The sequence below is a fragment of the Miniopterus natalensis genome, chromosome 6 (genome assembly GCF_054644295.1).
Source record: "Miniopterus natalensis isolate mMinNat1 chromosome 6, mMinNat1.hap1, whole genome shotgun sequence".
In the NCBI taxonomy this organism is placed as follows: domain Eukaryota; kingdom Metazoa; phylum Chordata; class Mammalia; order Chiroptera; family Miniopteridae; genus Miniopterus; species Miniopterus natalensis.
Window position 1 is genome coordinate 78,978,366 of NC_142086.1, and position 25,203 is coordinate 79,003,568.

The following is a 25,203-nucleotide window of genomic DNA, read 5'->3' on the forward strand; positions in this document are numbered from 1 at the left end:
TCAACAAAATTATTATATGTTATGCTTTATTTGGATCTGAGGGCATAGTGGAATTACTCTTTGTCTCTGAAAACAAAGGAGATAATTTTTATTTGAAAATAATAGCATTTTCTAAGTGGAACTTTCATTTGAATCTTTTACTTTTAAAATTCTGACGATTTTCACTTATTGAAGACTCTAGTAGCTGACTACAATTGAAAATAGCTATTCAGTTGAATGTTTTTTAGTCCTTTCATTGCATAGCGCCACTAAACTTTCAATGTGGCTGTGCTGGATAAAGCAGTACATATGATTTAATCTATAGATGGTAATTTTAACATCATGGTATTTAGTTTATAAACACTGTAATTAAGATTATGTGCATGCTTAATTATTACATATAACCCCAAACTTTTAATCTACATTTCCATTTTAATAAAAACTTGATTTTCATTAAATCTTAAGGTAAAACCAATTTCTGTGGTAGAGAAAGCAATTTTCAGTTTTGTGAAGAAATAGCATTCAATAAACATTTTTTCCAAGATTGTTTGAAGTACAGGAGTTGGATTTATAAAATATGCGCCTGTGCCTGATAGGTCAGCAAACTGTAAATAGAAGCCCAAATTGGAAGAGAGTGAAGATTAATAGATAAATACTGAGAAGCATTTTGGTGTAACTACGGAGGTGCTTCTTCCCAGAGCCTTCCTTCATCCTCAAAACTGTGCCCTAAACTCAGTGGCGTCCACAGTCCTCTTGGCATTGAGACTCTTCCTCACCTGAATGCTCCCAAACCGAAGCTTGCTGTGCTTCAGCCCCATGCCAGAGTGGAAGGGCCATGCATGCATGCGGTTCCCCACCCACCCGCTGTTAGGGAGCCTGGGCTGCTGTGTTCTGGATTTCATGATGCTCCCCCATCCCTTCCAGGACGGCCCCCCAAATCCTTTAGTGCAGCAGGCTTCCATTTGGCCTACAAAGGCTCCTTTTACATTATTTGCATTGAAGACTCCTTTAACTTTTAAAACTGGACATTAATGCCCTTTAGTAGGAAGATAATTTCGGTAATTTGTTTTGTAATTTTCCTCTTTGTTTCGTATTAGAAGTTCTTAATCAAATGTTGGCTTTTTTCAATTGATTTTCCAGTTTACATGTTTTCTTTCTCTCATTGTCTCTACTTTTATTTTTTATTCTAATCTAATTTTCTTTTAGCATTTATATTATATTTTAAGTGTATCTATTATTTTTTAAGTTTCTAAATCTTTCAATCTCTGTCATTCTTGTTTTTAATTTATTTTAATTTATTTTTTATTTTTATTTTTTAAATTGGGTTATTAGTCTTTTTATTGTTGAAGGGTTTTTTTGTTTTTTGTTGTGTTTTTTTTGGTTCAAAATGTTACAGATGTCCCTTTTTCTCCCCGATGACCCCTTCCAGCCCCTCCAGCCCCCTCCCCAGACCCTCTCCCCAGGGTTGTCCCTGTGCTCGGGTTGTGCATAGATGCATGCAAGTTCTTTGGTTACCCCCCCCCTTATTGCATGCATGCGGTGGTCTCTGATCTCAGGCGTCGTGGTAATGATTGCTGCTGTCAAAGTTGTTCTGCTCCCTGATTTTTCCCTGGACTTGTTGCTGCTGTAGTTTTAGCCCTGATTGTTCGCTTGGAAACACCTCAAGCACAGTATTCGGTGACCCCCTCCGGACTTGGAAAGGCTGGGCCTTCCAAGATCACATGGGTCTCACGTCCCCAGAGCAAAGGTGTAAGAGGTGCCAGCTGCTCAGTTATTACCCGCACGCCTGCTGCCAAGGCTGTGTGGAAAAGCGGCCTGTGGCAGAGGGTATAGGACAGTCCCCACCTCTTTCCCCAGGACACCGACTCCACACTTCCTTGTGTTACAGTCTCAGAGTCTAAAGCTTCCTCAGTCAAGCTTTTCTAGATAATAGACCTGCATCTTGTGCAGGGATGAGAGAAAAGGATATGTCTTCCCTTAAATGTGAGAAGACGCGAGAGTTCAGTTATTCAGATGGTTAACGATCATCCAGTGTTCTGTTCCCATCTTCTTAATGTTAAAATTCATGAGACTTTCCTGAGTTCTGCCCGTCTAATCAGTTTCTCTCTCCTTGGCATCTCATCTTTGACTACAGACATTTATTACTTGCGATATAATATTTTTATATTTTGGCTTTTTAAATTTTTAAAGCACAGTCCATATTAAATTAAATTAATTTGTTAATATATTGATAATTATAATATTGACAATCATAGTTTTAGAAAAATGAGCATATCAATGTTTCTTTCTGAGTAAAGATTAGTATTTATAGTTACTTATATTCCCTGGTTTGTTGTATGATTTGTGGGGAGAAAATATCTCACATCTATCTCAGAAAAATCTCTAATTTAATGTGCACACTCAGTGGAAATTTTAAATATAAAGTTATGCTTCAAAACATGGCAGTTCTATCAATGAGAGCCAGAACAAGGAAGATCATTGCATATGGACACAGTATAAGGTTGCAGGTACTATCTGATATACAACTACAAGAAGAGATATTCAATAGACTAAGATATGAGTGGTGCCAGCTGAAGTTTTTCAATATGGCATCTCTGCCTATTGGTAGATATTTTTAAATTGCATAAGCGAATCTATTAGAATCCACAAAATAATTTCATATACCCAGATTGTATTAGGGAAACATACTATTTGATACCTCAAAATTTTATTACTCAGAAATCCACTAATTATGCAATAGATTTTACTTTATTCAACAGTTCCTGGATTCTTCATTAGTAATTGAAGAATACATTGTGTATGTACAGTGTTATGTCTATAAACACAGTATGTAATAAAATCATAGGACAGATACCTTTCTGTTAAATTCTCAATCAGTTTTGGTAATGAAAACACACAGGATTGAGCTTCTTTTAATCTGAATTATAAAACTAAAAAGTAAATGTCAGTGGAAACATTTTATTAAAGTTATTGCCTATAAATATTTCTTCCATGGTTATTGTTGAGTATGAAACATTTTTGCTTTTGTTAGTAAATTTAAAATACAGACTAAAAACAGTAAGAGTAAGAATTATAATTTAACCAAAGTTAGAATAAGCCCACACAAATATTTGTTCCAAGACATTTTGCCATATACTAATGTTACCTAAGTTGTGACTATTCTAATTTGTGGGGAATTTTCTGTTCATATTATGGTGCCATTAAAAATAATGAAAGAAATGATTGATATGTTTTTGCTACTTAAAAACTCTCTTTTATTGTTTATTTTTTGGAATGATTTTTTAAATTAAATTTATTGGGGTAACATTGATTAATAACATTATATAAGTTATAAAGCATATATTTTATTTTTTTGGAAATGCACCTCAGAAAATGTCCCTGGAGACATATGACACAATCATACTTTTGGGTCTTTCTGTCCCCCTTGACCCCCAACCGCAGACACAATTCTTCATTTTAACTATAAAAAAGGAATTCCTGCCCTCACTGGTGTTGCTCAGTGGTTACAGTGTAAGCCCAAGCACCAAAGAGTCACAGGTTCGATTCCTGGTCAAGAGCACAGTACCTGGATTGCAGGTTTGATCCCCACCCCAGTTGGGGAATGTGCAGGAAGCAAGCAATCTCTCTCTCTCTCTCTCTCTCCCTCTCTCTCTCTCTCCCCCTCCCCCATTACTCCCTCCCTCCCTTCTTCCCTTCCACTCTGTAAAAATCTATAGAAAAAATATCCTCATGTGACTATTAACACACACACACACACACACAAAGGCATTCTTTAATTCTTTATTTCCTATTATCTTTGTGTTTGTTTTTTTCTGTGTTCTTAAAAATACACATTACTATATATTTTCTTTTTTTCATGATATATTAGCAGAAAATTTTAAATAAACAATGAGGAAAAGATTCATGTGGTTCAATGATATAAACCTATGGTAGTGATTACATGTTTGAAGGGCTGACATATATCAGTTCTCAACAAGCTTCTTTAGCTAATTATGATGCAATAGTTCTGCAAGGAGTTTTTGTTTGTTTGTTTGAGTTTTAAGTAATCAAGGAGACATCCCTTTCCATTGTAGTATTAATGGTTGTTTTTTGGAAGAGTCTGTAGTTTTCCTGCAGTTTTCTAATAGCTAAAAGTTTTGTAACATCATTTCACATTAAACTTTAAGGTTTTTATTCTAGTGTTTCTTTTTCTTTAAATCCATGCTATTTACAGTTGCTTGGGTGAAACTGGATTTCCCTCTATCATATTATTATATTTTAATTTTAGAAACAATGAAGTTAGCTCTAAACTACTATAGATTTTAAAATCTTAAGTTCCAATGCCATTTAAAAATTATCTACAAGGAAATTTTTCTATAATTATACTGTTTCAAGAATAAATGTGCCTGAAGAAAAATTGCTATCATTTCTAAATCACTATATTTCACATGGTAAAAGAGAAATTGATGTAAAAATCATTAGGCAATGTTAAACACAAGTGCAATAAACTCTTATGAATATCAAAGAAAGGGCTAAAAAGTAATCTGCACTAATTCCATATTTTCTGTGAAAGGAAATTTGTCCTAGTTTGCATGACGTGGAAAGAGCTCTGTTTGCTAAAATTCAAAACAAGAATATGTTGGACAGTTTTCATTGTGCCCATAAAAAGAAACAGAGCTAAATTAGAAATTTATATGTAATTTAAATCTTAATGAATTTAAACTGTGTAGATCGAAGTATACAGGAAACTAAGCTAAGAGAAAATTGACTGAAATAAATCCTAAGTAAAATCACTTGTCTGCTGGAAGCTTCCCCATATTATCTCAAGATGAAGATACAAATTCATGCATAATTCTGCACTCAGCCTGGCCTCTGCTATAATGATAAAAAAAAGCTTCTATATAAATATATTTTTTTAATTTTTCAATAAAATTAATGAGATTTTCTGTACATCTGTAATTTTTGAAGCAGAGAAATAAATAGTATCAGGAAATGAAATTAATTTCTATAGGAAAGATGTTTTATGAGTAGTGAGAAAAGAAACATGAATATTTCATGAGTGTTTTATAGGAACTTAATTCATACGAGGATGAGAATATTCACAGTTCCCAGAAACTTAAAAAAATATAGACCATCTCACATCTGGATACTTTCATTTTCAGTGTAAATATGATCTTTGCTAGAATATAAATTGTAAGTTCTTCTTGATTTTAATGAAGAAGCCCTGTGGGCTGACCATCATGGCTATTTTGATAGTGAGTTTAACTGATAGGGAATTTGGGGAGACCTATTTAAATATTATACCCCTAAATTTTTTTAATTCATGCTCACCACCTTTCACTATATTAAACAATATTTCATTTTTGATGATCAAATCTCATTATTGTCAACATTACTTATATTTTGTGATGGTATACAAATCCTCTCAGAGTTTGAAGAGGAGTGTAGAGCTCTGTCTTTGTACACTGCCTGGCTCAGGACTCTCATTGGGAATGTCCCAGTGAGCACCGTGGCCTGGCACTGTCACAGATGCTTTCAGAGACTGGCAGCACTCTGGCTCTCATCTCTTTTACATCAGTTGTGGATCATGGAGATGATGTTGTTGTTGTTTTCTTACTGTATTTGTCTCACGTGATCCTTCTTTTTCTGCCTATCAAGGTCTGATTAACATGTTCAACTAATAATACACTGCTTTCATTTTGTAACTGCCCTTTTTTAAAAAATCACTGTTGCACACAGCAGTGATATCTAAAATAGGATTCTCATATTTTGAAAGATCAGCCATTAGGGTACATAAAGGCAAACTGGAAAATATTTCCATTTCTCTAATCAAATGATGTAAATTATGATTCAGATAATCCCATTTAATCATTGGCAATAGTATACTGTATTTAGTATATACTAAATACACACAAGGCGGGGCAAAAATAGGTTTACAATTTTGAGTACATGAAATACAGTTTATTCTTGTTTATTATTTATTAACTATTGTATTTCCATAAGAGCAACTGTAAATCTACTTTTGGCCCACCCTGTATGTATGTGTATTATGTGTTTGTGTATATATGTGTGCCCCCAGTGTCTTAATACCCTAGCTGTGCTTTCCTCCCCATCTCATAACATTCCCCTAAACAAACACTTGGCAGATGAGAGCAGGCTCACTCCCTGTGCCAACCATGCATTCTACTTTCATATGGTCGTGTCTGAGTATTTGTAACTCCCTCCATTCTTTTTTATCCACTCTTTAAGGCTCAATATGAATTCAAGCTTCTTCATGTAGATTCATTTTATTATTTTTTAGTAGAAATATTTTTACACTCCTTTGTAACTCCACGTGATCATTTTAGTAAAAATCTTTTTTACAGTAGTAGTTTTTGCCAGCCTCTCACCTCGTGATATAAGTCCTAAGACATGAATCACATCTCTCCATCCTGACTGCACATCTGAGAGCCTGTGTTCCATGGTGTGTGACCCTTTGAGTCTTCTCCATCACCTGAGATAAATGAATGGGTCCTAGTGTTTGTTTATACTCAAATAAAATTATATAGGTATGAAGTATTTCAAACATCTGTCAACTATCACTGCTTTCTAGCTAAATTAAATAAAATAAGTTGGTTGTTTCCTTCTTTCTTTGGAGTTTCCAGAAAGAGATTCCACAAGCTTTTCTGGGAACAAATGTTATGTAATTAGTTCTATAAAACCTGATTCTATTGTGAATGAATAAACTTTCATTCCAGCTTCTACGATTTTTAAAAAATTCTATTGTATATTTTAGAATTTACAGTGTAGACATGAGTAGAAACGGAGATAGCAGTTTGTCTTCCCTACAAAGCAGTCTTAATCACCCCTCTCTCTTTTCCCAACTCTTTAGACCGCAGGCAGCATTCGCCACTATGTGGCTCACCGCACCAGTGCTTGAAAATAATCTCATCGATAAAGAAGGGAGGGAGGAGATCTCCTGAGGTGATAGGACAAGCCCTGTGCAGTTGTGATGACAGGGACATGTCAATGGACCTTTCTCACTCACATCACCCAAAAATAAGTGTGCTTTGGAAAGCTTCTTCAATTGGCAATATTTTGTCATAGTCCTTCAACCCCCTGCCTGGGTATTGTTCTGACGCAGGAACATATAGCAAGAGCTTTGGATTTGGGGCTCCTGTCATGTGACCTTTCCGGGGTAGCACTGTTTTCTCCTCACGATCTAGCGGTGGGGCCACTTGTCCTACATCCTGTCTTTAACTCCCTGCTGTGACCAAGGATTCTCACTTGATCCTACAAGTATTTGTCCTGTATTTTCTTTTTCTTTTTTTTTTTTTTAACCCTCATCTGAGGGCATTTTCATTGTTTTTAAGAGAGACAAACAGACAGACAGACAGACATCGATGTGAGAGAGAAATGTAGATTGGTTGCCTCCTGTACACCCTCCAGCCAGGATTAAACCTGCAGCCTAGGTATGTGCCCTAACTGGGAATCAAACCATCAGCCTTTCACTGTATAGGAAGATGCTCCAACCAACTGAGCCACGCCAGCCAGGTCTCTTTATTTCTTGATGCTCAAATTATAAATAATTTTAGTGAATGTGCCTCTTCTCTTCCTTACTATTATGATGTAGTTTAGAAGTGACTTCATCTCTTATAACTGTGTGAATTGGAGCAGGTTATTTATCCCTCTGATACCTATATTTATATATTCTATGTCTACATCTACTATATATAGCACATATATTTAAAAAACAGGTCATAATATTAAGTATGAAGGAGAGCAAGAAGATGGACTGTGACTAGAGGCGGGATGTGGGATTGGAGGGGTTGGGCAATTTTAGAAAGAGTGGTAAGGTCAAGATTCTGTGATGAGGTGACATTTGAGAAGAGCCCTGAATGAGTGAGGGACTGATTACACGATGATCTAGGGAAGCTGGGCCAGGGCAGAGGTCAGTAAGGAGCCATCCTGATTGGAATGGCATTATCAGAGGGTAAAATTAAATGAAGCCAAGATAGAGAAATAGGCAAGTACCAAATCCAGTGGGACCTTGTAGACCCTGGAGTGGATTTTGCAATTTATTTTTAAAGTCATAGGAAGTCATTGAAAGTCTCATAAGGAATTTTTTTTAAACGTTATTGTTGGAAGTATTACAGATGTCTCCTTTTTCCCCCATTGATCCCCTCCACCCCTCATCCACTCCACCCTCAAGCCTTCCTCATACCAATGTCTGTGTCCATGGGTTATGCTTATATACATATAAGTTCTTTGATTAATCTCTCCCCACTCACTGCCCATCCCCACCTTCCCTCTGAGATCCCTCAGTCCATTCCATGTTTCTATGTCTCTGGATCTATCGGTTTATTTTGTTTATTACATTCCACATATGAGTGAGATCATGTGGTACTTGTCTTTCTTTGACTGGCTTTTTTCACTTAGCATAATACTCTCCTCATAAGGAATTTTTTTGAAGCAGTATAGATGAGATTATTTTCAAGCACTGGCATTACTAAAAGGAGCCCTGTGACTAGGGAAGAACCTTTCTCAAAAATGTCTTGAGGTTCCTTGCTTGCCATGTTTTAGGCAAGCAACCTTCATTCCTTACCCAGAAAGAATGCCATGAACTAGATACCAGGCGATTTTTGCAATGAGCTTTTATTAGCTTTGAAACTCTATCTTAAGTTCTTAAGGATTTCTAATGACATTCAGAGTCCAGGCATGTTTCTCTTAGACATGACATTCCAGGCGAAGTCTTATTTAATAAAACTGCAGTTTCCAATTGTGGTTTTATTGGATTAAGGCAAATAAATGTATTGTGATGACTTATTCGTTAAGACTTGCAAAATTCTGGAGAGATCAAGTAGGGCACATTCCTGGGTTCTAGGCTTCATCCTCAGTAGGAGGCAGCTGATCAATGATTCTCTCATCATTGATGTTTCTCTCTCTCCCCTCCTCTTCCTTCATTTTTCAAAACCAGTTAAAACATATTTTTTTAAAAAGAGGGCTTTTGGATTTTTGGCTTGTTTTTGTTTAGAAAACAAAAGCTAGTCAGTCCTTGGTGAGAAACTTAAGGGACTTCTGCTCTATCTGAGGAGATTAACAGCAAGTGTAATTTTGGATGATTAGTTCTGCTCTAGCTAAGCTTTGTGATTTCTCATAGCTATGTAACATGTTTCACAGATCTTGACAACTTGAACAGTTCCATTCTGTGTTGGTGAGACAGCAATTCTACAGCCAGGGAGTCCTTATCTGCTTACACTGAATGGCGGGGAAACCCCATGGAGAGATTCAGGGCTTAAGGAAGCGAAGAAGAAAGCATGGCTAAATTTAATCTCACATTAGAATTTTGCTTAGCCTAATTAGTTTGCAAATACGTAATTTATTTTACTTCACGGGTCATAAATATGCTGTACCCTCTGCTTCTCTTGACAACCAAAGGAAAGGGATTTACAATACATTGTCTGAACAAACAAACCCTTATTTGTTCAGCTTCCTTTAGTAGTCTGATTATCTTCTTAAAGAAACACGCAACTCCAATTCTTTCTCTCTTGTATGATTATTTCCACACTTGTAAAATAATGTTTAAAGGCCACACATCTTCATTTGCCATTTTAATGTCATTATTTTAACGTATTTCAGTACTTTTTGTATTTTTTTGCATTTATAGCCAGGTGACAAAATGGTCATTTGTGAAACTCAGTTGTATTTAAATAATTAAATATATTAAAATTATATTTAAATTAGCGAGGGAAATTCGATTCTTTATAGAACCTACCCCTGTTGCCAGGTCGAAGAAAAATTCATGATTGTTTATAATTTACAGAAGAAATGCATTATGATTTCTAAATCATGCTGACTGAACATAACTATAAAATCCCTTAATTTATGGCATTTGTCCTTAGAAAACTTTTAGTAGTTTGTAATTTAGATCTACTTTCATGTAATATTTGAGTTTGAGTTTCTAATAAGTTATGGGGAAAGAACCCTTCCCACACCCCATTTGGTGGTTCTTTGGCTCTATTGTATGGGCACAGGTGGAAAAAGAAAGTATTCCATTAACTATGTTCGTAATTTGAGGTATGACTACTATAGAGTACACAGCCTTCGTGTTTCAAGTGGTGGTTTGCTTTCAGTTCCTACCTTGAGTATTCAGAAACCCTCTGTTTGGTAAGAAGCCAGTAAATTATGGATGACTTAATGCATACATCCTCTCAGTTGAAAATGGCAAGTCAAATTACTGATCTGGGCTTCACCTCCCCTGGATCTTTTCTCTTTACCTCAAAGTTGGTCTCAACGGATAGAGTTCTTTCTATTTCACATAATAATCTTTATTTTCATAAAATGAATAAGCCTCATACTAAGAGCTATTGAAGCAAAACCTTTAGAGTTAACACTGAAAAACAAACTGACTTCTTGTATATAAAATTTGGGAAACTTGCTTCGGTAGGTATACTTTCATGCCACTCCCCTATAATTTTGCAGGTTCTCGGCCTCCCCTCATCCACTTTACCTTTGAATGTTGTAGCCCAGCACTTTAAGGCCAGTTCAGGCATCATTTTACTCTCTTTGGTTCTCTCCTCCACAATCCACTCTGCTGTGAGACCCAGCCTTGACACTGAGAACAGAAAAATATGAGGAAACGTGGAAGAAATCAGTTCTGAATTAATTATTAACATAATTAAAGAAATAGGTTTTCCCTTGGCAAGAGGTAGGGGGCACTCAGAGCCCCTCAGAATCCCTGTAAAATATTAGAGGAAGAGGCTTGCTGACAATCTAAGAAAGAGCTTTTAGCAGAAATACTCAGATTTCAAATAAAATGTGGTGTTGCTTTTTTTATTTGGTGAGGGGGTGCGTATTATTGCTCTACTGGTTTAATCTAAGTAATAACCTCACTTTTTCCTGATTTGGTGGTTTCTGATACTTTGATAACTCTATTGTTTGTTCATTTTAACCTAAAAATATAAAGTGTGCTCTCCACATTTCTGATTCATGAAGAATTTTATTTACAATTGAAATCATGTGCTTTAAATTCTATTGCTTTTCTTGCTTAATTGTATCAAGACAAACAACTGAATATAAGCATTATGAACTGTGTGGTCTTAAAATGATGGTAGCAGCTGCGTCTTCACATCATAGAAATATGGAGGCATCACATAGCAAGGTCGTCTGCAGCAGTTCAAGCGCCCACAGCAATCTCTCATACATACATTCTTGTGTAGCATACTCTCTGTATAGATTATCTGTGTAAATGTTCATACTCATAAGTATATATCACTAAGACTATTTTTGCAAGTATACATATAGTATTTTGCCCTTAAACGTAGAGTCAGAGATGAATAATGCATTATTCTGCAGTCACCGTCTGCAGACCATGTCCCCATTTGTGTCAATAATTGGTACGTAGTGGTTTTTCTTTCACAGATCACAAATTATTTTGTTGTTGTTTTTTAATTAGAGTTGACAGTCAGTATTATAGTAGTTTCAGGCGTACAACATGGTGCTTAGACATTTATATAACTTACGAAGTAATTACCCGGTATGTCTAGTGCCCACCTGGCATTATACAGTGTTGACTATGCTGTCTTTCAACTTTTTTAATACTTTGTTTCTGTGAAATTTAATAAAAGTGTCATTACTTCGACGTTGAGAGACCATCTCAGACTTTGGGTGAGTTGGATTTCAGGCAGTGGTGGAAGGAGGCCCAAAGCCACGTGTCCTCCATGAGTCTTAAGTGTGCATCACTACAGTGTCTTATTACAGGGTTGTTGCAAAGGTTATTAGTTCCTGCATGAGTCTCCCTTATGGTCCCATGTGACATCAAGCCATTCCCCATTAGGGTAAAGAGGAAAATCAAACACCAACTGCTCCATGACATCATATTGAACGTTAACTGCTCCATGACAATGTTGATAGCACAAAGGCCTAGGCATTTTTATTATAAGCCCTGAAGAACAATTGGACTTTTATAAAGCTTTAATATCTGCAGAACCGTAGGCCTAGATCACTCTGGTTTTGAATGTCTTATATTGATTGACTAGATTGATGAAATGTGATGACTTTTATTTATTTATCTATTTATTTTTATTGATTACATTGGGATGACATAAAATTATATGTGTTTCAAATGTATAATTCTGTAATACATCATCTGTATATGTGTGTTCAACACCCATATACAAGTCACCTTCCATAAACATTTACCCCCTCTGTACCCTCTTCTACCTCCCTCCACCCCAAGGAAATCTTACCTTTTGTGACTGCAAAGGTGGACCTGGAGGGTATTATTCTAAGTGAAATAAGCCAGTCAGAGAAGGACAAATACTATATGATTTCGCTTAAATGTGGAACATAATGAACAAAATAAACAGACAAAATAGAAACAGACTCATAGATACAGAAAACAGACTGACAGCTGTTAGAGGGGATGGGGGTTGGGGAGCTGGGTGAAAAAGGTGAAGGAATTAAGCAAAAAATATATAGATAGATGATAGATGATAGATAGATAGATGATAGATAGATAGATAGATAGATAGATAGATAGATAGATAGATAGATGATAGATAGATAGATAATAGATAGATAGATAGATAGATAGATAGATAGATAGATGATAGATAGATAGATAGATAGATAGATAGATAGATAGATAGATAGATAGATAGATAGATAGATGATAGATAGATGATAGATAGATAGATAGATGATAGATAGATAGATAGATAGATAGATAGATAGATAGATAGATAGATAGATAGATAGATAGATGATAGATAGATAGATAGATAGATGATAGATAGATAGATGATAGATAGATGATAGATGATGATAGATAGATAGATGATAGATAGATAGATAGATAGATAGATAGATGATAGATGATAGATAGATGATAGATAGATGATGATAGATAGATAGATGATTGATAGATAGATAGATAGATGATAGATAGATAGATAGATAGATAGATAGATAGATAGATAGATAGATAGATAGATGATAGATAGATAGACAGACATATATACTGAATTTTAAACTCTTGAAGTCCTTGTTATATTGACCTTGAGCAAGATGTTTCTCTCTCAAGGAGGGTAGGATTCCAACTTCTTAGCATTTTAGCTGCCTAACTCCTAGTTGAGTTCCTCTTCCTTTCATCGTCTATATAAACAAATCCATTTATACACTAACCTCTCCTCTGTAGCTGTATTTATTTTCTTGTGCTGATATTATTTCTATGTGCATTGACTCCAGTTCACCAACAAACTAGGCTTGGATTTCCTGAAAAAGCTCATAAGTTGTTAGCCTATCGGAAATAGTTGAATTCAAACCTTGGTTTTCCCATTTATCCTTAGAGCTTCTAATCAGTCACATTTCCCTGCCCGTTAGTACTTTTTAGAGTTTTCCTCCCTTAACTCTGACAGCATGTGTTTACATCTGAGGCTTTGACAAGGCAACACGCTCTCAAAAGCAAGTCCGTGTTTCCTTTTACTAAGTTACAAAAACTGAGAAATACAAATGTAAATTTTGCCAATTGGTAATCCAATATTTCTGCAGATTTTAGAGCATCTGTACTGAATTAAATAAACTTTGGTTGATATATGTTTTCTTCTAGCAATGGTTGTTTTGAGCAACCTGGAACCAAATACAACTTATGAAATCAGGGTTGCAGCTGTGAATGGAAAGGGGCAAGGAGACTACAGTAAAATAGAAATCTTCCAAACGTTACCAGTTCGTAAGTAATCCTCTCTGTTTTGCTCACCGTGGCCGGGATTTTAAAATGTAGGGAGATGTTTCAACACTTGGGGGAAGCGGATTATGTCTATTATGTCTCTGTTGAAATAGTTTCAGAATACGGTGGCATCTCAGATTTATAATAATAACTTTGCTCTGGAGCAAGGCAAAGAGGAGAAGATGCACAGCACTATATACAGGGAAATTGCTCTCAGGAACTGTCCCGATCAGGTGGCCCACTTATTCATGGTCTGATTAATTATATTGCGGTGCTCAGACTACATTCTGTGAGGGAGTATAAAAGAGTGTGTAACATGCCCAATATTGCGTTCTGTAGATGAGGCATGACTATCCCTTTAGCCCATAAATTAGATAGGCCCTAACTGTGAGGAAAATGCACCATTAAATTAATCCATTACAATGTGACTGCAGAAGAATTGCAGCCTTGTTCTCATTACTGAGCTGTTTGGGGTGTTATAAGTCACTGAGTTTATATAAAGTTAAGAGAAGTTTAAAATGACTTATATTTTTTATGTTGAATAAATTGTTTAAAAATATAAGAAAGCCTGGCCGGGAGTGGCTCAGCGGTTGAGCTTCGACCTCGGGTCCAGGAGATCGGGGTTCGATTCCTGGTCAGGCCACATGCCCGGGTTGTGGGCTCAATCCCCAGTTGGGGGCGTGCAGGAGGCAGCCGGTCAACGACTCTCATCATTGATGTTTCTCTCTCTCTCCCTTCTTCTCTCTGAAATCAATAAAGATATATTTTTTAAAAATTTTAAAATAAGAAAAATTTTAAAACTAAGTTATGTCTCTTAAAAAAATGAGAAAAAAATGAGTGTGATTTAAGAAATGCTGTTATAAAAATCTATGTATAATCCTATTATACACATACACTAAGACAGTCAAGTTCGCCACATAAATTGCATTATCCCAGTTTGTGACTGATTATTTCCTGTTTGTCTGAAAATTTATGAGATGTGTTCCCTTTTCTCCATTCCCAGTGCCAGTGTCATTTTTGGTTTCTCGTTATTTTTTTCGCCAGCAGGACTGCAAATGCATCTTGATTCATAATCCTATCTCTAGATTAAAATGAGTCCAGAGTCACTGCACATCAGCATTTGATGAAAGCATGATCGCTTTACTAAGACTCTGGCTAACCACAAAACGCCTTTCTATTACTCTTTTATTTTTTCCCCTTTCCCTTTTAAATGACAACACTCTAATCTGTCAGTGTATTTTTGTTGACTTGCAAACCTCTGCCCTAGACAGTGAGCACTTTGAGGGTAGGGACATTGGGTTTTTCTTAATAATATATATGCATTTAAACTGTTTCTCAATTTTTTTTGCCTTTAAATGAGATAATATATGCAAAGTACTTAATGCGTCATAACTACCCATTATTACTTTTTGAGTATTATTTATCTTATTACCTTTGCATAAACATTTTGTTGTAATTACTATTAGAAACCATTATTTTAATAAATTTTTCTCTCATATAATCTACACTCGTACTGAAATTTCTTTTCAAAGGAAGTAACAGTTATAATGGAATCGTGAATTTGGCATAAATTTTTAAACTATATATTTTAAAACATTTGTTACCAAAATTACAATCTCTGCTTTATGATTACTTTCTCAAAATGCTGTTATGAAAAATAATATTTTTACAATAATATTAAATAAACATACTGTACAACATGTAAACTCTAAAATTCAATTTAGAAATGATACTAAACCACCTGAGTATAACATCATTTTATAATATTTAGATTTTTTCCATAATAGCTTATATAATCTATTTTAAAAAATTATTGTACTGATTTTTACAGAAGTTTTATTCATTTATCAAAAAATACATTGTGATGTTGTAGATTATGTCATGTCATGACCTCTGGATGCTAATTTAATTAGCTTTTGTGAACAACCACTCTACAGTTCCTCTATTCACTTTGTTTCTATATGGCTGTACATACGAGCGCTATTTTCTTATTTACTTGTGTGCCAACACACCCAGTGGTCATATTTCTTTAATGACCTGCTTTCTCACAGATAAACCACACACTTGCTTAACCATATTAGAAATAAAGATCACTTGCTGAGGAGACCCCAGGCTCCCCAGGTTTGGAGGCATGCAGTCCGCTTTGCTCCATTCTGCTCGGTTTGTCTGTCTGGGGTATTGCAGGTTTCTGGAACCCTGCAAACTGAAGCATGCCCTCTACCAGTGGTTTAGCATTGCTGCATTCATATTCACATCCACATCCTAGGGAGTTGGAGGAAACAGAGGCAGAGCAAGCCAGTGCATGCCCAAACACATCCCGTGGTGACACTCAGCAGACAGCCCCATCTCAGGTTGCCAGGCAGTGCTGTCATTCTTCAGATGACGAACTCGTACACTTCAGTGGGTCTCTGTTCACATTCAGAATATCACAAGCATCTGTGTTATAAATCATCTCCGTATGAAGAGCAGTGTCATAAACAAGTATATTCATAACGCTAGAAAAAAATATCTTGAAATACAGGCCTATAGATTGTATAATACAAAAATTTTTCACTCACAATTATTTCTAGTTAAAAAAAATGCTCATGAAAGCAGATAACTAATCGCCAAGCCATTATCTTTTCGGGTAGGGACATATACTATATAGCTTGATGCCTTCGTATGTTTATATTAATAACTATTTAAAAATGTATGCCAACTAAATTCACATGAGTAAAATAAACAGGATTGCACACTGTTAAGAGAAATCACAATTTGTACTTGGATGATGCAGCACAGTTCTCAGAGCATCTTGATCAATGTGAACAATAGATTTGGTCCTGAGCTTTCAGAGTTTGGGCACAATGCCTCTAGATTTGTGAATGTTGCTGTTCCGTGGAAGCGGAGAGAGGATCAGAGGCTATAGCTCAACAAAGGGCAAATAACCTATGTTAAATCCATGAATTTTATCTCTTTTGATTATATGACAGTGTTATTTTTATTACAATGCAGTTTCTCTAGGTATCCGGGGGGTGTGCAAATATCAAGAATGTTGTCTTGTGTACTTAGGTGAACCAAGTCCCCCCTCCATACACGGGCAGCCAAGCAGTGGGAAGAGCTTTAAACTCAGTATCACCAAACAGGATGATGGAGGAGCCCCTATCTTGGAATACATTGTGAAGTATAGGAGCGTAAGTACCCACCATTGTAATTTTACCAAGTGTTCTCAAGTTGTGTTAAATTAGCCCTGAGTTCAGGTTTATCAGGAGTGAATGTATATTACATAACAGCGGTAAAGTGCTACTCATAGGGATATAAATGGTAATTTTCTATTGCTGAAATTTATCATTATAAATGACAAAATATTTGCTTTTTTTGGTAAAATCTAAGCATAAGTCACCAAATAATCCCCTGGCTTTCATCTTGTGATTTCTACATATTTCTGAATTGAGACACCATTTTCCCGTTTTCCTGACAAGTTAGCAGAATATTTTCACCCTCCATTCTGGTTGACATTAGTAACTTTAGGCTAAGCCCTCTTCTCAATTCTAATTATTTAGGTAAGATTATTAGGAAATCACATCTTAAATGAATTACTTCAATTGGAATTTAACAAAGAATGACCACATTGAACTTGAGAAAGTAGAAGTATTATATTTTGAAGCTTAATTAGCACAAGCTAATGTGAGACTTGGGACAATTAAGAGCTGCCTTGGGACTTTTTATATGTGTAAGGGGTGAAGACGGCCACTGACTGCCCCGTGACAAGGTGGCCCAGAGGACTTTGCCTCTTTGCCTTTACATGAAAATGATTCCAAAGGCTACTGAAAGTGAGTTCTCCTAACAACCTTTCTGTAAGAACTAAGTGTGTTTGTGCCTACTGTGGAATATATTAAAAATGAAACATGGAAATTAAATTGTGTACGATGTATTTTCTAAGGTTTATAATTATCCTCATAATCCAGTGACAATTTTGTATGTCGACTGACCCTTTACTAACAGTTTCCAGTCTATTATATTTTTAGCAAATGACATTTAAACAGTTGTTTCCTCGTTGTATGTAGATGAATTTTAAATATTTTTCCACAAATTCACAGTTGTCTAAATGGTAATATTGCTACTTCTAAATTCAAACATTCAAGTTTTGAGGGGTAATGAAAACAGGAATTTGATTTTGAATAGCATGCTTCAGTAATTAATTTTAGGCATCAGTCTGGTCTTTGAAATTTAAGATGAATGCCTTTTCCAGAACCTCTCTTTGTCTCAGGTGTCACGCTGGCAGTAATGAGCCGCTGTGTATGTCTTTTGGGTGCTCTGCGCTGAAGGCTACATGAGTCTACCCCAAAGCCACCCTGAAAGGCTTATGGTCTCTCTGAGTCTGATAGTGGTGTGCTGCTCATGCCAAGTGCCTCGGCCATTCTTCTTTGCCCATCTGGAAATTCTTTGGCAGGAGAGAATCTTTCTCTAAGGAACACAGGCCTGAACCAAATTCATGAATTGAACTGGGAGAACAGATCTTTCCTTCTATGCCTATAATTGCACCTGGAAGAATTTACAGTTCAAAATGCAGGGAGATGGCAAGGTTTGTAAGGAACCCCAATGAAATCCCATGGGGAACAATGAAATGCAATCACTAGTAAAAATACATTTAATATATTCTCTTTATTCATAATTTCTACCTAAAGCTAAAATTTATGCTTGACTTCTCCTTTCTAAAGAGTTAGTATTCGAAATAAAACCTGGAGCCTGGCTGGCGTGGCTCAGCAGTTGAGCATCAACCTGTGATCCAGGAGGTCGGGGTTCGATTCCCGGTCAGGGCACATGCCCGGGTTGCAGGCTTGATCCCCAGTGGGGGGCGTGCAGGAGGCAGCCGATCAATGACTTTCTCTCATCATTGGTGTTTTTATCTCTCTCTTCCTCTCCCTTCCTCTCTCTGAAATCAATAAAAATATATTTAAAAACAAATAAAGACATATTAAAAAAATAACATATGGTATATTAGGCTCAAGCAAAGTCATTGATTTTAACTGATGGTAACAAGTATATATTATTTCTTATTGTATCTTTTCTTCATCTCCTTTAATAGCTGCTTTTATTGATAAAATCTGTGTGTATAATATTTTAGGAATGCTGTGACTTTTTTCAGCTGTTTCTATCCAGTTATCCAAAAGTAAAGTTCAGAAACTAACAAGAATGTGACTGCCCACAGCATGCATCTTTCTCTAAATCTTTAAAAAAATTTAAGAGATAACAAATTTTCACACAAAAGCCATTAATATCATATTTGCAGAAAGTGATCAGTAATTTTTACAGAGATTTTATTTCTAAAATCAATATAAACCACTTATCTGTTAGGAAACATTTTTGTATTTTTGGATGTCAGGTAACAAAAATCATGACTAGCAGGGTTTAAACTGAGAAGATTTTTTTCCTTCACATTAAACAAATTTATGTACTAGACAGTCCATGGCTAGGAAAACATCTTAATCAGGCATCCACATAATTTTTCATTATGTTCTTTAATTCTTAGCATTTTGGCTTTTGTCTCCATCTAGATTACCTTTGTTCCTAAGATCCACATTCAGAATGTGAGGAGAATGGAAAGAACAAAAGGAACAATAGCTTGTTTAAGCTGAATTTCTCTTTTCTTTCCCCAATACAGTACAGGTTTTATAAAAACCTTACCGTGCAGAATTAAATTATGTCTCATTGAACAGAATTATGTCTCATGATTACAACTTAAATGAAAGGTCCTTATACTTGGGAGCTGGGTTAGCTGAATAATGGAGCCTACCACATTGTTAATGTAATTATCTTTATTATCTTAATGACCGTCTTACTCTGCTAGGGCTGCCATTGCAAAATGCCACAAACTGGGTGGCTTAAACAACAGAAATCTATTTTCTCACAGTTCTGGAGGGTGAAATTCCAGGGTCAAAGTGCCTGCTGGTTTGGTTTATCATAATGAAAATGATTGGTTACATTTTTCAAAGATAGGTATAATTTACTGATAATCAATTACTATGTTACTCCTCCCAGACCTCCTAAAATTTTAACAGGGAATAATGTTTTTAACATCAATTTTTTAAATAAGCAATTGTTTAGATGTTTTTGAAATTAATATATTTTAAACTTACAATTGACATACAATATTACATTAGTTTCAGATATAAAATATAGTGATTTCACTTATATGCCTTACAAACTCAAAGTGGATTAGAGACTTAACTGTAACACCTAAAACCATAAAACTCTTAGAAGAAAATATAGGCAATAAACTCTTTGACATCACTCTTAGCAATATTTTTTTGGATATGACTTCTCAGGCAAGGGGAACAAAATAAAAAATAAACAAATGGAACTACATCAAACTACAAACTCTGTTCACAGTAAAGGAAACCATCAACAAAATGAAAAGACAATCTCCTGAACAGAAGATTACCAATGCTACGTCCAACAAAGGGTTAATGTCCAAAATATACAAGGTACTCATACAAGTTAACACCAAAAAAACAACCTGATTAAAAAATGGGCAGAGAACTTGAATAGACATTTCTCTAAAGAGGACATACAGATGGCTAACGTATATTAAAAGATGCTCAGCATCACTTATCATCAGAGAAATACAAATTAGAACCACAATGAGATATCACCTCACACCTGTCAGAATGGCTGCCATCAATAAATCCACAGACAGCAAATGCTGGCGAGGGTGTGGAGGAGAGGAAAGCCTCCCGCGCCGCTGGTGGGAGTGCAGACTGGGGAGCCACTGTGGAAAACAGAATGGAGTTTCCTCAAGAAGATAAAAATGGAGCTGCCTTATGATCCAGCAATTCCACTTCTGGGTATTTATCTGAAGAAATACAAAACACTAATTCAAAAGTATATATGCACCCCTATGTTCACTGCAGCGTTATTTACAATAGTCAAGCTGTGGAAGCAGCCCAAGTGCCCATCCGTAGATGAGTGGATAAAAAGCCGTGGTGCATACACACGATGGAATATTATTCAGCCATAAAAAGGATGACTCGCCATTTGCAACAATACAGTTGGATCTAGTAGGTATTATGCTAAGGGAACACTGATGTAATCCACTGAAGTGGATTTTCACACTTTTATGGAAAGATTTGTGAAGATAATTTCTTACACACTCCCATTTGTACTGCAAGGAAGTTATTTCTTACTCTTGAAGACTTAAAAATATTTTTATGATTAAACATAAAGTGATATTTTTTCACATTTTAAGGGGCAAACCGAACCTTACGGAATTGGGGTGACTTGATGTGGATGGGAAATAGACATCAGAATGTAAGACATTCTGGTCTAAACACAGATTTGCAGCAGTAAGGGCTGAATTGCACTCTACCCATGGAGGTTGTATGTACCCCTCAACCACTCTCCTGTCTCACCTCAGCTCCTAGCTCCTGAGCCTCCAAATGCAGCCATTCCAACTCACTTCCTCTTTACCACGTCATTTAATGGTATGTCTTCTACTCCAGCACACTGAAATCATCTCCATATCACAGTTCTTTTTTGGTTTTTTACCCCTTCCATTCTCTACCTCCTTCATCCTGCAAACATTCTCTGCAGGTCCAAATGGAAATTCCATAATTCAACATAACATTATATTAATGGATCAAACCATAGCAGATCTTGTGGAAAAATAATTGTCCTCACATTTTCTTTCTCAAAGTATTACTTCTTCACATGGAAAAGCGTAAATGTTCCAGAAGATTTGGTGGCTGAATGTTTATAGTAGCATTAGCCTTGACATTTGCACTTACATTTTTTTTTTTTTAAAAACATTTCTAAAAGATTCTTAATCAACTATTCTCCTTGTATAACTCAAAGCCACTTTATCTATTAGTATCTCAAACTGCATGAATTATAGAACTCTATGTTTTATAACCTAAGAGTGACAAAATTGAGACAATATATTCCTTACTGTGAGTGTTGATGTCTAGCAGACACTGAATTAAACTATTTCAACCTACATTTCACTGTGAAAAGGGTAAGACTAATTATATCCTAATATAGAGAATGTGTAACTACCTATAGATTATGAACCTATCCTGTAGTAGATGGAGCACACAACTTTGTTCAGTACCCATTAAGGAGACAGAATTTATTAGAACAGAACTGGAGTAATATAAAAGCAGAATTAGATATCTCTGTAGACCCTTTGTGAAAATTAACGTCTCTAACAGTAAGTCAGTAAGATTAAACCGTGTATGTGGAGAGTAAAGACAAGCTTATTACTATCATAATGTATATGGAAAAATAAGGTATTTTTGTACAGAATATTTTACATCCACTTTTTATTATAGTGTCAGTATAACTCCATGTAATTTAGTAAATAGTTTTTAACATGCTTCCATCAGTTTTTCATTGTTTTCTCTCTAATTTGATGATAGCTATGGGATCATAACTATCCCTTAGTGTTGACACATTAAATAAGTTTCCTGAGCTAAGAAGGGCTAAAAGAAAATTGGTATCTTAAAATGAATTGTGAGGAATGTACTTTAGGGACTAGCAACAGAGCTGTAGCCTATTATTCTATGTCTTAATTGACCTTCTTAAGCTATTGGGAGTCGGGGAGTTTGTGCTCGATGACCGTGGGAAAAGAAAAGGTAAATTTGAAGAGGGTATTAAAATAATGAATGATTAACTTGAGTTTTTATTGTTGAAAGAAGTTATTTCCTAATTACGTTCAGATGTGTACATTGAAATTTATTTAAAGCCATCAGTTTAAGTTTTGAAATATTTTCAAACACTGAAGAGCTAGGGACATTAAAGGATCCTAAGCACTTGGGTAGTTGTCGCTGCCAGTGGAGATGCTGAGTTGTACTCATCCTGTGTTGGCACTATCAGATTAACTATTTGTTCCTCGAATGAAGAACTGCACTAATGAACCAATGAGTAAATAAATAGGCCTATGTTGTACAAGTATAAATAGTCTTATAACCAGATTAATAAAACCGAGAATTAATGAATACAAGGGGAGAAACCTGCCCTGGGTACGTTAGTATGGGTTTTGAGAACACAGAAGTTTACGAAGTGGAAGAACTGCATTTTTTCCCCCTGAAGAAGTATGTGGTGATGGAGACTCGAGAAAGATGTGAGGTCCATTTTATTAAATTTTACATGGAGCAAAGGCAATTTGAATCAGTTATCATAGAAAAAAGAGATTTGAATTCCGAATTCGAAACTCTACCAAAACCCTCCCAAGCTTACATCTTTCCAAATCACAGTGGAGAGAGAGAGTGTGTGTCTGTGTGTGTGTGTTGCTGCATTATTTCTCTTCTAGTCAGAGTAGCAAACAGCTTTCGAGAATTCCTGGGCCTTGGGTAAGGCCGCACAGAGCTGTGCTATGGGAAATCCAGCAACCAGGAACTGCCTTACATGGAAACAAAGTTCTTAAATCATAACACGGGAGAGTCACATGAACATTAACATTCATCTAGTAGCATGAGCTCACCTCCTCTATTGCTCTTTCTTTTAATAGTGATTCACTTGTCATTTAAAATGAAGTTGACCATTTATTCCATAGGCTTTGGGGAAGAAGCAGTTAAGGTGCACTCCATAAATAAGAACACCAAGACCCCTTCCATTTTTCTTCTGCTCTCTTCCTATTCAGATGATAGCAAATAATTTCCTATATGCTGATATTTTGTTTTTAGAAAAATCTATTGAGTGCCCTTGACTGTCATAGGGCCCTGCCATCTATTTCCCGACAAAACGGATTGCCCAAGATAAGCTATATCAAAGCCAAGTGACCGTTTTTCTTTCAGTAGCTGCCCTTCAACATCTAATTGGCTTATTAATAATAGCCCTATTCAGCAAATCATCTCATTAAGACACCTAGGGGAACGTTTTGCAACTAGATTGTCTTAAATTGTTCCCTAGGCATTTAAATTCTGTAAATTAGGCTCTCTACAAATGGCATAATTGAGATTTTGATGCCTAGGGGAGTATTTGGTAACACCCACTTTAATTTTTTACTATTCCCTAGGAATAGCAATTAGGGGATTAAAAAGCCTCCTTGTCTAATGTTGAATGGGAAACGAAATTGATTTAAATTGGGGAAAATACTAGAACTCTCTTTGGTTCCTTACACCATCAGTTCAACTATGGAAAATGATGGAGGGGCTTTTAATTCATCCTGCTATGAGCTTCGACAATTAACAGTTACATGGTAATTCAGAAGAGACTTTCCGTGTGTCTTGTGCTTGTCGGGAAGTGTCACCTCAAATAATCAGTTCTCAGAAACAGTATTTTTGGAGGATTACCTGAAGGAGAGAAAGACTCTCCATCCCTGTGAAGGATAAATCGTATCCTGGGGTAACTTGGATCTCAGCCGTTGGCTGGTTTATTGGCTTTTTCACCCATATCTCCACTCAGATTCAAAGCAGAACTCAACTCTGGACTTGCACAAAAATATTTGCTCTCACCCAGAACTTCATAGTTACACAGAGCTTATTGAATTACTGGGGAGAGGGAAGGTCTACTTCTTTTTTGTGGCCTTTGTCCCTACCTAACCCTTAGGGCTTCCGGCTCCTCACCCCCTCCTTCCTGTATCTGTGTGTACGCTTAATATATGACATATCAAATAATTATGTGCTGTATGTGTTTTTGTGTCTATAGACATGCGATGCATATTTTCGTGTCTATATAATACAATATATCATGTATATTATCTAAAGTTACTTTCGGATGGAGAATTTTGTAAGCTTCGTTTTTTTGGTCAATAGCTACGGAGATTTTTTTACACTTTCTTAAGAAGGCTCTACGGTCTCTGTTTTTGCACCTCCCAGTGGTTGTGCGTCCTTCCCAGGTTTTCTGTCACTGTGCTTATTTCTGGATCTAAACCCCTGTGAAGGAATCCCATCTCTTCTTTTCGTTAGCTAGTTTAGGACAAATGCAGAGAAGAGTAGCACCGCGCCCGGAGGTTGTTATGCTAAGGGCAAGAAGCCAGCCAGAGAAAGGCAGACCCCGTGTGATCTCGCTCGGATGTGGAATCTAGGGAGCAAAATAAACTGAGACACAGCTAGAACCAGAGGCTGGACGCAGGGGCCGGACTGGCAGAGGCCAGAGGGGGGTGTGGGGGCGTCTGGTAAAGGAAGGGGGAGACGTGAGCAAGGCCCAGGAGCACAGCCAGCGGTGCCGGGAATGCCAGGGCCGGGCGCTGGGGGCTGCGTGCATGTGGGCGAAGGGGGAGGTATATGGGGGACATTTGTAATAGTGTCAACAATAAAAATATAGGAATAGCCCTGGAGTTGATTGCTTCCAGTAATTCTCATCCCTGTGGATGCATTGCTGGCTCCTGCGCTCTACTGGCCTTCGTGTTACTGCCTCCAAGGCACCCTCTGGTTCTTGGAAGGCATCTCTTCTGTGCTGGTTTGTCAGCTCCGAGATGAGGGTGTCGCCCTGTCTCAGTCACTGCTGCGCTCCGAGCCCCCGAGCAGCCTCCCTGGCCTCCGGGGCTGAGCACGGGGATGAGCTGAGGAAGAGGGGCATCGGGGAGACGGCGGCCCGTGGCACGGCTGTCCTGAGCATTTCAG

The 25,203-nt window shown here is 36.6% G+C and overlaps 1 protein-coding gene across 2 annotated transcripts in view; it reads left to right on the forward strand.

Moving 5' to 3' along the window:
• The window catches only part of NCAM2 (neural cell adhesion molecule 2), a 345,284-nt gene that overhangs the window by 286,301 nt on the left and 33,780 nt on the right, over positions 1-25,203 (forward strand). For both annotated transcript variants that reach the window (XM_016197622.2, XM_016197624.2), the window contains exons 13-14: positions 13,547-13,666; positions 16,712-16,833. In XM_016197622.2, coding sequence (XP_016053108.2) covers positions 13,547-13,666; positions 16,712-16,833 — 242 coding nt within the window. The remainder of the gene's footprint in view (positions 1-13,546; positions 13,667-16,711; positions 16,834-25,203) is intronic.